Source organism: Pagrus major, chromosome 13 (genome assembly GCF_040436345.1).
Source record: "Pagrus major chromosome 13, Pma_NU_1.0".
Lineage (NCBI taxonomy): Eukaryota > Metazoa > Chordata > Actinopteri > Spariformes > Sparidae > Pagrus > Pagrus major.
In genome coordinates, this window is record NC_133227.1 from 23958318 (window position 1) to 23972758 (window position 14441).

At 42.0% G+C, this 14441-nt stretch overlaps 1 protein-coding gene across 1 annotated transcript; it reads right to left on the reverse strand.

Annotated features, from left to right (window-relative positions):
• Positions 1 to 833: 833 nt before the first annotated feature.
• On the reverse strand, positions 834 to 12147 carry LOC141007708 (ubiquitin carboxyl-terminal hydrolase 2-like). The gene is made up of 12 exons (XM_073480095.1): positions 11808 to 12147; positions 6267 to 6314; positions 6053 to 6176; positions 4677 to 4788; positions 4448 to 4558; positions 3671 to 3735; positions 3471 to 3574; positions 3026 to 3106; positions 2829 to 2907; positions 2258 to 2365; positions 2033 to 2153; positions 834 to 1737 (listed from the first exon to the last, which is right to left on the reverse strand). The coding sequence occupies exons 1-12, from the start codon at positions 12003 to 12005 to the stop codon at positions 1632 to 1634; spliced, it is 1257 nt and encodes a 418-aa protein (XP_073336196.1). The 5' UTR covers positions 12006 to 12147; the 3' UTR covers positions 834 to 1631.
• Positions 12148 to 14441: the final 2294 nt, after the last annotated feature.

Consider the following 14441-nt stretch of genomic DNA (forward strand, 5'->3'; position numbering starts at 1 on the left):
CTGTACACCACTTGCTCAGCACTTAACAGCAGACAGATGAAGATAGCGACTAGCTAGTGAACATAATGTAGTATCTAGCTTCCAAACAGCCACATACTTCCTTGAGGAGTTGGCTGAGACCAACAACAGAGCTAAAAGGAGAGAGAAAATAGATATATAGGTCATCATGAGATCAGAAACACTTCTTTTAACAAAAACTATTGTTGCTTTGTGTCTGCTGGACATGTAAACTTGCTAACAACTTTTTATGGTGATAACATGTCGAATGTTCTTTCAGTTTGCATCAAAATCAGCCATTACTGCTTTAATTGGTTTAAGTTATGTATGGCTTCTTTTCTTGTTTGTTGTACATGATTTGGGCTGCATTAGCTTAGCTTCTCGATTAACTGATTAGCTGTTTGGTCTATAAAGTGTACGAAAATGATGAAAAGTGTTTCCCAAAGGTTAAGATGACGACTTCAAATGTCTTGTTTTGTCCAAAACCCAAATATATTCAGTTTACTGTCAACGAAGAAGGAAAGAAACAAGAAAAACTTCACATTTAAGAAGCTGGAATCAGAAAATTTTGCCTTTTTTTTCCTTAAAAAAATACTTACACTGATGAAGCGATTACAAAAATAGTAGGTAAACAATGTAGTAGTTAACAACTAATCGATTAATTGTTGCATCTATATATGTGATACATGATGTCTATTGAAGAGTCAAAGGAAATAGTGAACAATGTCTAAAACCTTTCATATTTTTGTTACTGCTCTGATCCTTGTGAACTATTCCTCGACTTCCATCTGACCATCCGGCTAAAAAAGGGTTAAATAGAAAATAAACACGTGAGGTTGTGCAAGTCAACATTGAATTTTAATCATTTATAGACTCTGAACTGACTTAGATGCAAAGTCAGCAACATTATTGCTGGAAGAAGAAGAAGAAGAAGTGTTGTTGATGCAGTTTTACACAGCTGCTTTGGTACGTCTGGCTTCCCCCACAGTACAGTTACATTCACTGCGCTGCACATAAATACTGTACAAAAATAAAATGTGCTTTCTTTTGACAGAAAACGTCCTCTCTGCATCAGTGAGAGGAACCCATAAGGCTGCGTTTTAATGACATATACAGTTAGCGGCATTATGTTAAATACAATAAATTACATCTTGCAGTTGTGCGTGAGGCATTTTTCAAGTGTCTGTAATGTCCTCACGTAATAATAGTCCACGTTCAAAGTGCAAAAAACAAAGAAAAATCCACTCGAGTGGGTGCAGATTCAGGTCCGGGCACAGCGTTTGAATGTTTCGGTGTGAAAAATAAGAAGATGAGATGAACTCCTCATACTCACAGCTGTGCCTTGAGCTGAATTTTCACACCTTTGTCACAATTAAATAAGTACTTTCTCAGCGTCAGTTAAACTTCAGAGCTCGACTTGAAATCCTGAAGTGCAAAATGTGCATTCACATCCACCCTTTCCCCTCAAAACCACCTTGAGAGGAGGTCAAGATGGTGTTTTCTTTCTCTTTGTGCTCCACATTCACAGTCTGTAATGGCAGTACTCTCTCCACACGGGGGAGCTCTCTCGCAGCGGGCAGTGTCAGACTCCCTCTTCTGAGGCTGAGCAGCTTATCACTCCTCCGCAGCGGCGTCTAAAGCCGACATGTCTGATATTTGCTGTGCGGGGAGGGGACCAGTTCGTAGAAGAGGACGTAGGCGTTGCTGCTGCGAACTTGGCTGGAGGACACGGGGCTCACCCTGCACACAACACACAGTACACATGTATTAATACCACAGAGGAGTGTTTCTTTGCTCGCTCACTGGTGGGATTTTGAACCATCCACATATTTCTTTAATTGAATACAGGCACAGAAGCTGCAACACACAGCAGCCACTCCCAACCACATGTCCCTACATGCCCTCACGCAATCAGTGCGGTTCGCTCGGCAACACGCTGACACACCTTTATACAGCCAGAATGAGGTCAATGATTTGATAACAGGTGCGTACAGTATAATGAAACTGATAACATTATGAGTTTATCTGATGATACCTGGTGTCGTTGTAGCTGTACCACTCCCCCAGCGCCGGGTTCCTGCAGTAGGCCGTGTAATGGCCTCCCAAAGCGTTCCCAGAGTGGTTGGACACTGCGTACAGGTTATACACGGCACGCTCTGCAGGGAGAGACAAACACGGTCAGAACATCAGGTCCAGCTGAGTTCGGAGAGTGCTCTCCTCTGGCGACAGTTTTGTTTTTCTTTCTTCGGCTGATACTCACCGCCGCTCTCTGAGGCGAACTCCCGCAGGTCGAGCTCTTTGAGGGGGAAGTTGACAAAAGTGGAGAGTTTGCTGGCTCTGTTGTTGGAGTCGGAGAAACGCTTCAGGTCTGAGAGGGACGCTGAGTCAAGGAGGCAACACTGGTTCAAAATAACAACACTCTGCTGCTTCAAGTGCAATTTTGAGTATTCGTATTTTGGGATATTTTAACTTCTGCTGCATTTCAGAGGGAAATATATTCATTTTATAATTGTACATCTATTTGAAAGTTTTACTCCTTCATCACTTCGCTCGCAAAGATGTCCCATTTCAAAGATATTGCTTACAGTTTATTGGGTTAGTATCAGAGTAGTTAGACCACCTGGACGACCCTTCACATTAAAATACAGCTCATACTTTAAGTCAACAACAACCCCTTACTAGTGTTGTAAAAAGTACCAAACAGTCATACTCTAAAGTAAAAGTAAAGACAAATATATAAAAATATTACTTTGGTAAAACGTCAGTGGCATTTTTCTGATTATCAGATTAAAGGTGTTTTTGTAATAATAACAAGATGTGAGAAAGGATACGAAGCACGAGGATCTGGGGGAACTTCTGGATGCTGAATCTTTTGGTGCATTTCCTTCTGGCTTTGCATCTGTTGCAGGTCTGAGAGGAAAAACAAAGAGAGGGCAGTGAGATGCTGCTGCTGCTGCTGCTGCTGAATAATCCATATATCTCCTTTACAAAGGAGTGTCGACTGCGGTGTGATGTGTGAGGTTCTCACCGGTCTCTCTTCTCCGTCCAGAACATCCTCTTTTGTAAAGAGTCTCATGCAGTCTTTGAGAGTCACTTCACCCGTGCTCTTCTGCGGAGACAGATGAAGAGCAATCAGAACAAAACTCCTTTATACTGATGCATTTCTTATGCAGTGACTCTATTATCAGATGCTGTAACTGGATACTGGCAATCTAGTTTGAACAACTTGTACCAGCATTTATTTAACATGTAAACACAGAGGGGACGTGACGTACGCAGCCGTGACGTGAAACCAGGCAGCGTATTATATTTAGGGTAAATATGATGCAGTACAACGTGTCAAAGCAGGGCCAGTTCGTCTGTTTATGATCACAATATGACAGCAGCAGGCAAACAATGACTCATTTCACAATGCAGCCATCACCAAATTAACAAAATACGGCTGGCTAAACATGTCCGAGGGTCGTTCTGACCTGTGCGACGGGTATCGACAGGTCCCAGAACGGATCAAACACGGTGGAGCGGAAGCCGCAGACGGTGCAGGTCACAGAGCTTTTCAGCTGTCCCACGAACAGATCTAAAGGCAGGAGCGAAGAGATGGAGAATTATATTTAATATGTGTATTAGGGTGGTTTAAAGGACGGTTTCGAGGCTTTAAAGTTCAGTCCCTTACCCACTACTTTGCTGTCTTCTCTCTCCAGGTACATGTTCCACATCCGCTTGCCCTTTTCTTCATCCCTGTGAATGAAACCACACAGTAGAGCTCAAGTCAAACCGCTGTGTGTCTACCTTACTGGGTACTTTGAATTAAAATCAAATGGAAAATCCAAGTTTTTCTGCAAATGACTGTTTTGGTGCGAGTTGCCAAGTTTGGGAGATATTGATCGTAATGTAATCGAGCTAGATGGCACTCGGCTTGTGGTGCTTCAAGTGCCAAAACAATCTGAAAAGCTCAACAACAATGTCGCTTTCCAGAAAATCCTGACCCGGTTACTCTCGAGTGATCCACAGACCGTGTTGTGAGCAGTTTCATGTAGGAACTATTTTCTTTCCGTATCATCGAGCAGAAGGAAGCGTGCGTCTGCTCACCGACTGACTGGATGTAGACATTGATAATGCTTAGTTAGTCAGCAAGCCTTCCTTTTGCGCGGTGATACGGAAAGAAAATAGTTCCTTTATTAGATGCTTTGAGCAGCACGAGCTGAGTGCCATCTAGTTCCCTTACATTGGAGAGGATGCTGACATCCCTACAGCTGATATCTCTAAGGTAAGAGGGACTTACCTGAACTGTCCCTTTAACTAATAAAATCTTGAAGGTAATTCATTACAGGCTAATTATAAATAATTACACAGTTTTTAAGGATTTCAGCCCAGTCAGGCGTGCAGGCATGTGCGAGGTGTCAGTTAACAGAGCAGGTTATGAGTGACTTATTGGGGGGTGCTGACTTACGAGAGGTGGTCAAAGTCCTCGACGGACACCTTCGGGCGGACCGTCACTCTGTTCACCTCATTGTGGAGGCCGTCCAATAAGCAGCGCAGAAACTCCTGGGCGTCCTGTTGACTGCAGAGAGACAAAAGAAGAAATTCTTACTTTATTTTATTTCCCAGAAATCAGCGATCATTTTTCAAGTGGACTGAGTAGAAAAGGCTCACAGCAGAAGGAGAGAGGGAAGACTTACTTGCAGCCCACGAATTTGGGAGCGTATCTCTGGATCTGGCTCCTGAAATCAGAGGGACTGATGGCCTCGTTGTTCACAGAAGTCCACAGGCTCTGAGTCAGCTTCGCAAACTCTGAGGCAGTAGGCGAAGGGAAGAGAAACGAAGACAGAAAATGAAACCATAATCATTAAAACAACATACCTGCGATTTGTGAGCAACTCTCTTAAAAGATCCGGTCCGTGTCGTCATTTTAGACGATTCTTTACCTTCTAAAAGTCACAAACAGAGGATTTTGAGAGTAATCTGCATTCCTTAACTTGCCTCAGGATGCAGAGTTTTGACCTCGAGTAAGAAATGTAAATGTAAATCAAGCTGTGATGCAAACCAGCCTGAACTCACGGGAGACTTACACTCATTTGTGTGAAAACAAATATTCTGCTTTAAGCTTGATGTGAAAAAAAAAAAGCAGACAGCTTGGACTCCAACCAGGGCAGAGTTTTATGGCAATCGAAGGTCATTAGGCGATAAAATGATCTCAGCTCGACTTACTTCGACTGCATCTCAAGGTCTTAATCAGCCAATGGGACTGGCTCAGGTGTCGTCGGGCGACGGTGACGTACTGTCACTCACTCAAAGTGGGTCAAGCGATGACACCTGAGCCAGTTCCATCCACTGACGTCATCTCCCTGACGTGCTGTTGAAAGCTCTGGCAGGGCTACTCAGTGGACGCTGAGTCGAGAATATTTTGTCACGGAAAGATTCAACTGGAAAAACGTAGAGCTGCAGCATTTAACTGATTAGTAATCAACTAAAACAACCATTTTGATAATCAGTTAATCGGTGAGAGTAATCTCTTTTAAAATTCTCTGATTCCAGCTTCTTAAATGTGAATATTTTCTGGTTTATTTATGTGGTCCTCATCTTGGATGTGCATTTTTCACCACACGAGTTCGATTAACTGAGAAAATAATCAACAGATCGACAGATTCATTGCAGCCCGAGTAAAACACATGTTTTTATTCAGATACGCACTCTTCTAATAAGTGACCTGTGAGAACTTGTTGTGAGAACACACCCTTCGCAAATAATCCTCTTTCATTTCGTGCGAGCACTTCTTCCGTGTTTTGTGACCTGCTGGCTGCTGATTGCAGTTTGACAGGTTCAGTTAAAAAAAATCTGATCCGAGTGCAGTTTGATGAGAAAGTGAGACTTTTAGTTGTGAGGATCTGAACGTCTAAGAATAAAGACTTAGGTTTTAGTGATGACTCAGTGATGCAGGTCACGGCTGTACAGACTGACAATGTCAGACCTCCTGTTAAACCATAAAGTGACGTAACAACGTAACAACATAACGAGGCACTAAACAGGTCACGTTACGACTGGAGTCTCATCATACCTTCCATGAGAGCGGCGTTGGTCCTGCAGTTGTTGTTGAGGTCCGTGCGATGGACGTTTCTCAGGCAGTAATCTCTCAGCTCGGGAGTGTTGCTGAGACACTGCAGGATCGAGTTCATGAAACACTGCAAACAGCAAATATCACACAGTTAATTAAAGAGTCAGACGGAGCGTACAGTGCACACAAGACCACAAAGTGAAGGAGAGGAGCTTACCGTGTTGCCCAGGTTCCTCAGTCCCACCAGGCCTTGAGGACTCTTGTGCTGTTCAAACAGAAAGAGACGGGATTTTTAACATGATTTGAAGGCCAAACTTAAAATAGAAATGAATAAATACAGGCTGAAATTCATCTAAACTACTGTCTCGTGTGTATTAATATGGCATAATAATATGTGAAGACGCTGAAAGAGGCACGTACAGGCTAAAAGTATTTACTGGTCAGTGCAGCCTGTTGTACCTCTCATCAGATCAGCTCACACACGGTGTCAGTATGATGTAACTACTGTACGACAGACGCCCTGTGACATTCCTCATGTGTGCATAAGCCTCGAGGACTGCGTGGCATTCATTCAATGCGTACCATCTGATGGTCACACTGTTGGCGCTACGGCCGCGCTGTTCTCTGCTCATATCAGCCACTGCTCCACATGCTTTGATGAAATACCACAGTGTGTCCTGACCTCCAGCTGCACCGACGAGCCCCGCCAGCCACTGCGCTCACAGCACGGTGACATCACACACGGACATGTGATGCGGAGCGAAGAGAAAAGCTCTACTGAGAATCTGCAGAACACGACGCCGAGTTTCACATCACTGCACGAGTCGGGGATCAGCTAGTTTAGTCCCTGACATATCTGGAGGTGTGGTGTTAATCATCTGCAGGCCAGACGGACGCAGGGGTTACGACAGCCACCGCCTATCTGTATGTACGACTGAGACATTCCAGAGTGATCGCAAGAACCTGGCTTTTTATCAAAGTGTGGAAATGCTTTGAGTCAACTCAGTCACATGTTTTAAGCTTGTGTGGACTGACTGGTTTTGGCATAAGAATCCCTTTTTTGTCAGCAGACTGTATTTACAGATTAAAAGTTGTGCAAACACTGAGGCTGAAGCAAAATAAATGTCACTGGGATGGCTTCACAATAACAGACCGACGGTATAAAACAGTGGACAAAGCTCCCGGGTCTGAAAAGTGCCTTAAACCTGCATTCTTTCTAATGGCCAGCAGGGGCTAACTCTGTCCAGTTCTATATAAGCTTATGAGAAAATGACCCTTTTCTCAGGTCAGGAAACAGTTCCCTGATGAGTTGATGGTCTCAATCTCTAGTTCCAAGTCTTCTTCAACACAGCATGATGTTCATTTGGTAAATTATGGTCCCTTTAAGACTAAAATAGACGATAAAGCAGGGTAAATTTAGGACGTGGCCTCAACTCTACTCAAGAGCTCCACCCTCTATTCCAAATATGGTCACTTCTGGCTTAAAAAAAAAAGATGGAGTCGACTGTAACGCCAAACTCAAGGCTTGGAATTATTTTTCTTCGTAGAGATGGCACAGAAAAAAGAGCAAAAGAGTAAAACTGAGCACGGTTCTGCTACCCAATCCATACCAGAAGTTTCCTGGGAAGGTGCTGGGTTTAATGGTTTAATGGTTTAATATTTTTAAGAGTAATTCAAGAAGAAAGTCTTATCTTTCTCCATATGACGCATAAAGCAAAAAGCATAGTCTCAGATATCGGGGCTGGGTTTGGGTTCTTGTGGGTCTGAGCTCTAGGCCCTTGCAGAACTCTATTAAGCACCCACTGAACCAGTTAACAACTAAAAGATGAATAAAAAACAATCATTCCAAGCTTTTTGCATAAATAATGTTCCTGTTGCCCTACAGCTGATGAAATATTTCGATACCAATGTTTTATTTTATGCAAAAACAACCAACATCTTCCTTAAATGTCGTCCAAATCCACTCATCTGCTGTGGGGACATTTAACAGCAGATGGTTTGGACAAACTATGAAAAACTCAATCTAACTTTCTACCAGTCATCCTTTAACTCCAAGTTGAGTAATTGTGGCTTTTTTCTTCCAGCCTCCGAATACTAACAGGTGACATATTGACCTGTGGCTCATCCTGAGTGAGGGAACATAGTAACAGAGTAACACGATGACTCAGAGCAAGTCAGCACCGCCACGCATTGACGCCTCTGCTGACAGCTGAGGAGCTGCACGTGGAAATGACAGCAACGCACTGACGACAGCACACATGAGGGTACAAACACAATTATGGATGCACACACACACACACACACACACACACACACACACACTGAAAACTGAGCAGCAACGCCACCAGCTCTCTATGTTGTTCTGTTGTAGTTTATATCTGTGGGCAGACTTGGAGACATGATCGGAGGTGTGATGAGTCGTACGGAGCCAAGCAGAAAGAATGCATGTTGATAAGATTGTGCTTACACCTCACGTCAGGTAGGTTGTTGCAGATATGAACAGGTTCATCCTTATCAGGACGTTCACGTTTAGTGCCTCATGATGGTCGTCCTGTTGTAATAACTCTGAAAATAGCCCTGTGACAATATCAGCTACCGACAGCCCTCTTGGCTTTATTTTCCCCCTTTGTGCTCCTCTTCTTCTCTGCAGTATTTGAAGGTGACCATATGGTGCGAGCGAGTCCCAATCTGCTGCACTGCTGTGAATACTGACCAGCGCGGCTCGGCACGCTCAGCAGGCAGCCTGTGATTTAAAAGACCCGTCCAAAAACAGAGGAAGTGATGCGTTCAGGTAATCTCAAGAACAAGGACGCGCTCCACCGGTTGGCGGGACTTCAGAGAGAAGCAGAGGAGGACGTAATGTCCTAAACACAGCTATGCGTTCTTGGTTAAGGCCATAAAACACGAGACAGAGAGGGTAACATTCCTGCACACACATGTTATGCCACTCCCTTCGAAACTGTATTAATCCCTGCTGGCAAGATCCCAAAATACCCTACTGAAGTAGAAATATTGCTACTTCCTGCTAGCTTGAGTATCAGACTTAAAGCTGAATGCTAACGTCAGCACGCTAACATATTCAAAATAGAAATGCTAGGATCTAAGTAAAGCGTGTTAGCATGCTATATTTGCTAACAGAGCTGCAGGAAGAGTCCTAAAAGCTGGAAGTGAGTTAGCATCTTTGCATGTCAACATCAATGGTTTTTCTCAATGGATTTTCGGTTAGATGCTTAAAATAAGGTCTGAGGTTAACACAAGCTTAAGAGATTTTCATGTTTCGTTCTGAGACATAAAATGTGTCCACTTGTACGTCACAAGTGAAATAAAAAGCTTTTTCCAATTGAAAAATCAGCGAGGCTTTTGTTGAGGGAACCAGGGAGATGCTAACTTCCGGGTTAGCCTACAGAAATACGCCATCCCCGCCGCTCTGTATTGACAGGTATCAAGTATCCCCCAATATGAGGAGTTGCTGCTTGTCTTAGTCTTATGTGATGGTAAACTGATTATCTTTGGTTGTAGGGCTGTTGACGACATTACTTTGGGGAATTTGATGGACATTTTTGGCTTTTTTTGTCATTTTTTGGACCAAACCATTAACTGATTAACCGAGAAAATAATGGGAAGCTTTTAACTGAAATCTAGACCTGACGATGGCACTAAATGAAAAGTCAGAGGATCGCCAAAGTCATTGGGATGAATCCTCTAGGCACCGTGGGTGCCTTTACCAAATTTCATGGCAATCCATTTGATATTTGTGGAGATGTTTCAGTCCGGAACAAAGTGGTGGACCGACCGACCAACAGCCATTACTAAAGCTGCGAGCATGGCTTCAAAAGTTGCAATGGCAGCATGTCCAGTGTAAACACAAGCATGCATACCACTGAGAGAGACTAATGATATCCTCTACAGTAGTAACAAGGACAAAGACTAGAAGCGTCGCCGGCTTACTCGCCCACAGACATCAAAATCGCTCTACCACATGTATGTGCAGGCGGTGGGCAGGCCTGCGTGCTAACAAAATGTCCTGTGCAGACGATAAGGTGACACTCCGAACACATTCCTTATCAGCGGCGCCCTTTTCCTATTATGCAACCAACGTCACACTTGAATTGTTATGCAGGCAGCCGTGTTGGGATCCTGTGTGTACTCACAGACCTCCACTTAAAGGCTGATAAGGGCCTAAAGGTCAAACCTGGACCTCTGCAGAGCGCTCCGTGGTTTTCCATACGGTGGCAAAACTGAATAAGATGGTTGAGAAGTGATTTTAAAGATGACTGTGATTTATCTCGTTGGTGCAAAAGCTCATCTGCCTCAAACACAAATTGAACTAGTTTTCATTCAGATAGTAATGACCTTTAAGCGACTGTACTGAAGAACAGATTGTCTTTTTTATCCTGCAAAAGCATCACCATCTTATTTCTTGTGGATATGAATAATTGTTTATAGTTTAGCTGTGATATTTGTGTAGAAATACTTTAGAAATGATTTAATTTGCAGGCCTGAAACCAAACTTACATAAACACTGAACAAACTAAGGTGAAAAAATATTAATTCCCCCCTAAGACACAAATATGGACACTGAATTATTACTCAATTACAAGTAAAACTACTGGTTTTCTAAAATAATACTTCTGTAAGTACAAGTATCCCCAAAAAACGACTTGATTACAGTAAGTTGAGTAGATGTAATTAGTTACTTCAACCCCTGAATGACATGTAACCTTTAAATTGTCTGAGTGTCAGTGGTGGAATGTAACCGAGTACATTTACTCAAATACTGTACTTAAATAAATCACATAATGAGTTATGATCTTTTATGACTAAACTACCCAGCAGTAAAGTAATTAAAAATGGCTCCACCTCTCCCAGCTGCAACATTAGTGACACTAAGACAATAAGACACCAAATTAAAATCCAGTAATATCAAGTATGTTATTCTAAAATGAGCAATTTTGCATGATGAGTACTTTTACTTAGGCTGCAGTACTTTTCAGTACTATACTTTGATGCAGTGTTGTAAGAAGTACCCAAAAATCACACTTGAGTAAAAGTAAATATATTGTTTTAAAAAATTACTTGAGTAAAAGTGAGAGTCACCCACATGAATAGTACTTGAGTAAGAGTCTTAAAGTATCCTGTATTTAATGTACTTAAGTATTAACATTACATTTCTGGCAATAAATGTACTTAAACAAAAGTACAAGTAAAAGTAAATTACATATTTACATATTTGACCAATTATCTGATCCAATATTGAGCAGTTTTCTGCTTATTGACACAAATGCACTACTTGCAGCATGTAATCTGCAAAGTAACTAGTAACTAAAGTTAATTTAAAGAATTTTAACTGGTCAAAAGTACAATATTCACCTGCACAATGCTGTGGAGTTGAAGTATAAAGAAGCAAAACATTGGAAATACTCAAGTAAAGTACAAATAATTCAAAATTGTACTTAAGTAAATGTACTTAGTTACATTCCATCATATTATTCTGAAATGAGCCATTCTGCATGAGGAGTACTTTTACTTATGGTACTTTTAAGGACTATACTTTGATATTTTGCACATTTTAAATGCAGGACTTTTATTTGTAATCGAGTATTTCTACACCGTGGTATTACTTTAACTTGAAAAGATCTGAATACTTCCTCAAAATAAATAAATAAATAAAGTTAACATAATAAAAGCGTATCATGGTGTTTGTGTAAAGGTGAGACAGCAGTCAGAGGTGCAGCAGCAGCAGCGGTACTGGACTCACCTTGGCCTGGTTAATGATCAGACCCATGAACGTGGACACCAGCTTGGACCGGGACAGCGACGGGCTCTTCCGCTGCAGCTCGTGTTTGTCCAGGGGGAAAGCGGCCGGTTCCTCCGGTACCGTCACCGTGTACGAGTGTCGCAGACTCGGCATGGCAGCGCTGTTGAATGTGGTCCGGTACCAGGATGGAGGAGACATCCACAGTGAAATCCCAGCGACAGGACGGAGTCAGTAACCAGGAGGAGTGAGCGGAGTCCGGTGGTTTGTCTGGAGGCTGTCGGTGTCTGCTGCCCCGCACCTGTACGCAACATTAACCGAGGCGGCGTGTGTCGGAGTTTTTACTGCGTCCTGTGAACGTCTCCTCCCACCCACACAACACTGACGCTGCCTTCATGGACGGTAGGAAATTAGATAACTTTGCTCTTGGTGCACTAAACAAAGAAGCTGTGAAAGAGATATTTTACTTAATTAAAATGAGAAATAGTTTGATGCAATGCATTCATTATTATTTTACATTTCTTCTCTACTGGTATTGAAGGCCCCATTGACCAGCCCCAACTCGGTTATCTGCCATCCTGACGGCAGTGAAGGCAACTCATTCCTCGGGTATACTGTATGAGGCATCAATTAGTCATTGATTGTTGCTATTTATTAACAAATGTTCAGAGGAGTTGTTGCTCCTTCAGAAGTTACCTAACTAACTGAGTGATCCTGCTCATAAGACCTGCAGAACCTGGACTTCAGTTTCTGTCGGGCAGGTGTCTTCTGATGGACATGGTGGTCAAAGCTGACATTTCTTGCACATTCCCATAATATGCAATACAAAACATACATATATATGTATATATCTATATATATATATATATATATATATATATATATATATATATATATATTTACGTATGACATGTTAGCAAGCAGGCACATTTTGTATTAAGCTCAATTCAGTGGCATTGTTTGTTTTTACAAAGTAGCTTGAGCTAGGTCAGCTTTTTCTGGGTAGCTTTCATTAACCAAACTGGTTTTCTCCCTATAGCTTTGCTGTAGTTCAGCTTCTTCCCATGTGAAGTAATCGGTAGCTTTCAAAGCAATACTTTCAAGGTAGAGCATGAACCAGTAGAGAGCAGAAGTCATGCCCGTTCCGGTTTGCCCCGTGGGACCTTATTTCAGATAAACTTTGTATGGTAGTGAGTGGAGAGAGACAAATGTCATGAATCACACATATGATGATTGTCAATTTAAAGGACAGTTTTTAAACTTGAGAAAGTCATAAAACTAATGAAATATAAGACTGTAATATAATAGGTAAAATAGGTAATTATAAAGCGTACACAGCCAACAGTTGCGTTAGTGACGTTGTCTTGTTGCACGCTCACCAAAACCCGTAAATTAAACATTGTAGAGCTGCTCCTGTATATTAGCAGCTAACACAACTGATTAGCTCTCCTTTCACATAACTGCAGTTGTCAATATGAGCAGATTTATTGTGATTTTCATCTTTTTCTTATATTTTCTGTGCCAGGTTGGCGGCCATGTCGGTGTTGGTGACGCATGTTGAATGAGACGATGTAGCAGTAGTACAAACTAGATGATATACGACAAACTGTGACTTTACTGACTTGAAGAATTATCTTTTAACTTGACAGACATATGTGTGACTCATGCAAAATTCAAGCAGGATCGAAAAATTATTTATCTCTCTCCGTTCACTACCATACATTTTTTTTCTGAAATAAGGTCCCATGGGGTCCACGGGAAGGGAGATGACTTCGGCTCTCTGTCGGGACCCGACGGGTCAGGCCGGGTTCGGGCAATAATTCAGGTCGGGTTTCAGTCACGTCAAATTTGCATGGTGCTTTCAAGTTCTTTGATTGAAAATATAATGTAAAAATAAGTGATCTTCAGTGATAACCGATGATAGGTGATGGACTCACTAACAGGCCTATACATAGCTGTAACCATGGTAACACGTGGTGTGACATGGGAGCACAAACTCAGTGCTTCATCCTTTACTTTGTCAGGTTCATTAGTAAAAGACAGGAGGTGTAGAGTTCAGGTCGGGCTTAACAGTAACCGAACAGTTAACGAAGACACTTTCTTAATATCCATCTCCTTCCATACAGAGTGCTGCTGTAGCTGGATGGTGCTGTACTCTGTGTTTTCTATTTCTGTCTTTCCATTGACATGAGAAGTGGGAGGTTGGAGCTGAGGAGGAGGTTTGAAGGCAGCAGTGGCCCTCTGATGAAATCTGGAGGACAAATGCTTCATGTCTATCTCAGAGATCTATCTTCCATAGCTGCGAATCAAAACACTAGTTTTCTTAAATACTTTTATTCTGAAGGTTTGAAATATTTCTCCAGTTGTTTCCAGTGAAAGTTTAGAGTGGTCTTTTTGTATCTTGTGCAGTGTGTAATCGAACTTGTCAGTCTAAATACACACTGTAGTGAATATTTTTTTGTTACACTATTTAACAACTAAACCAAACAGACAATAAAAAAAACTAAAATGGCGTTAAGAACGAGGAGTGTTATCATTTTCAGTTGGTGCTGTTGGAGCAAAAGAAATGTTTAAACAGTGGTTATTTCTGTCAAACAAAAGGTAGAAAAAAGTATCGCGTTGGCAGAAAATAAAAAG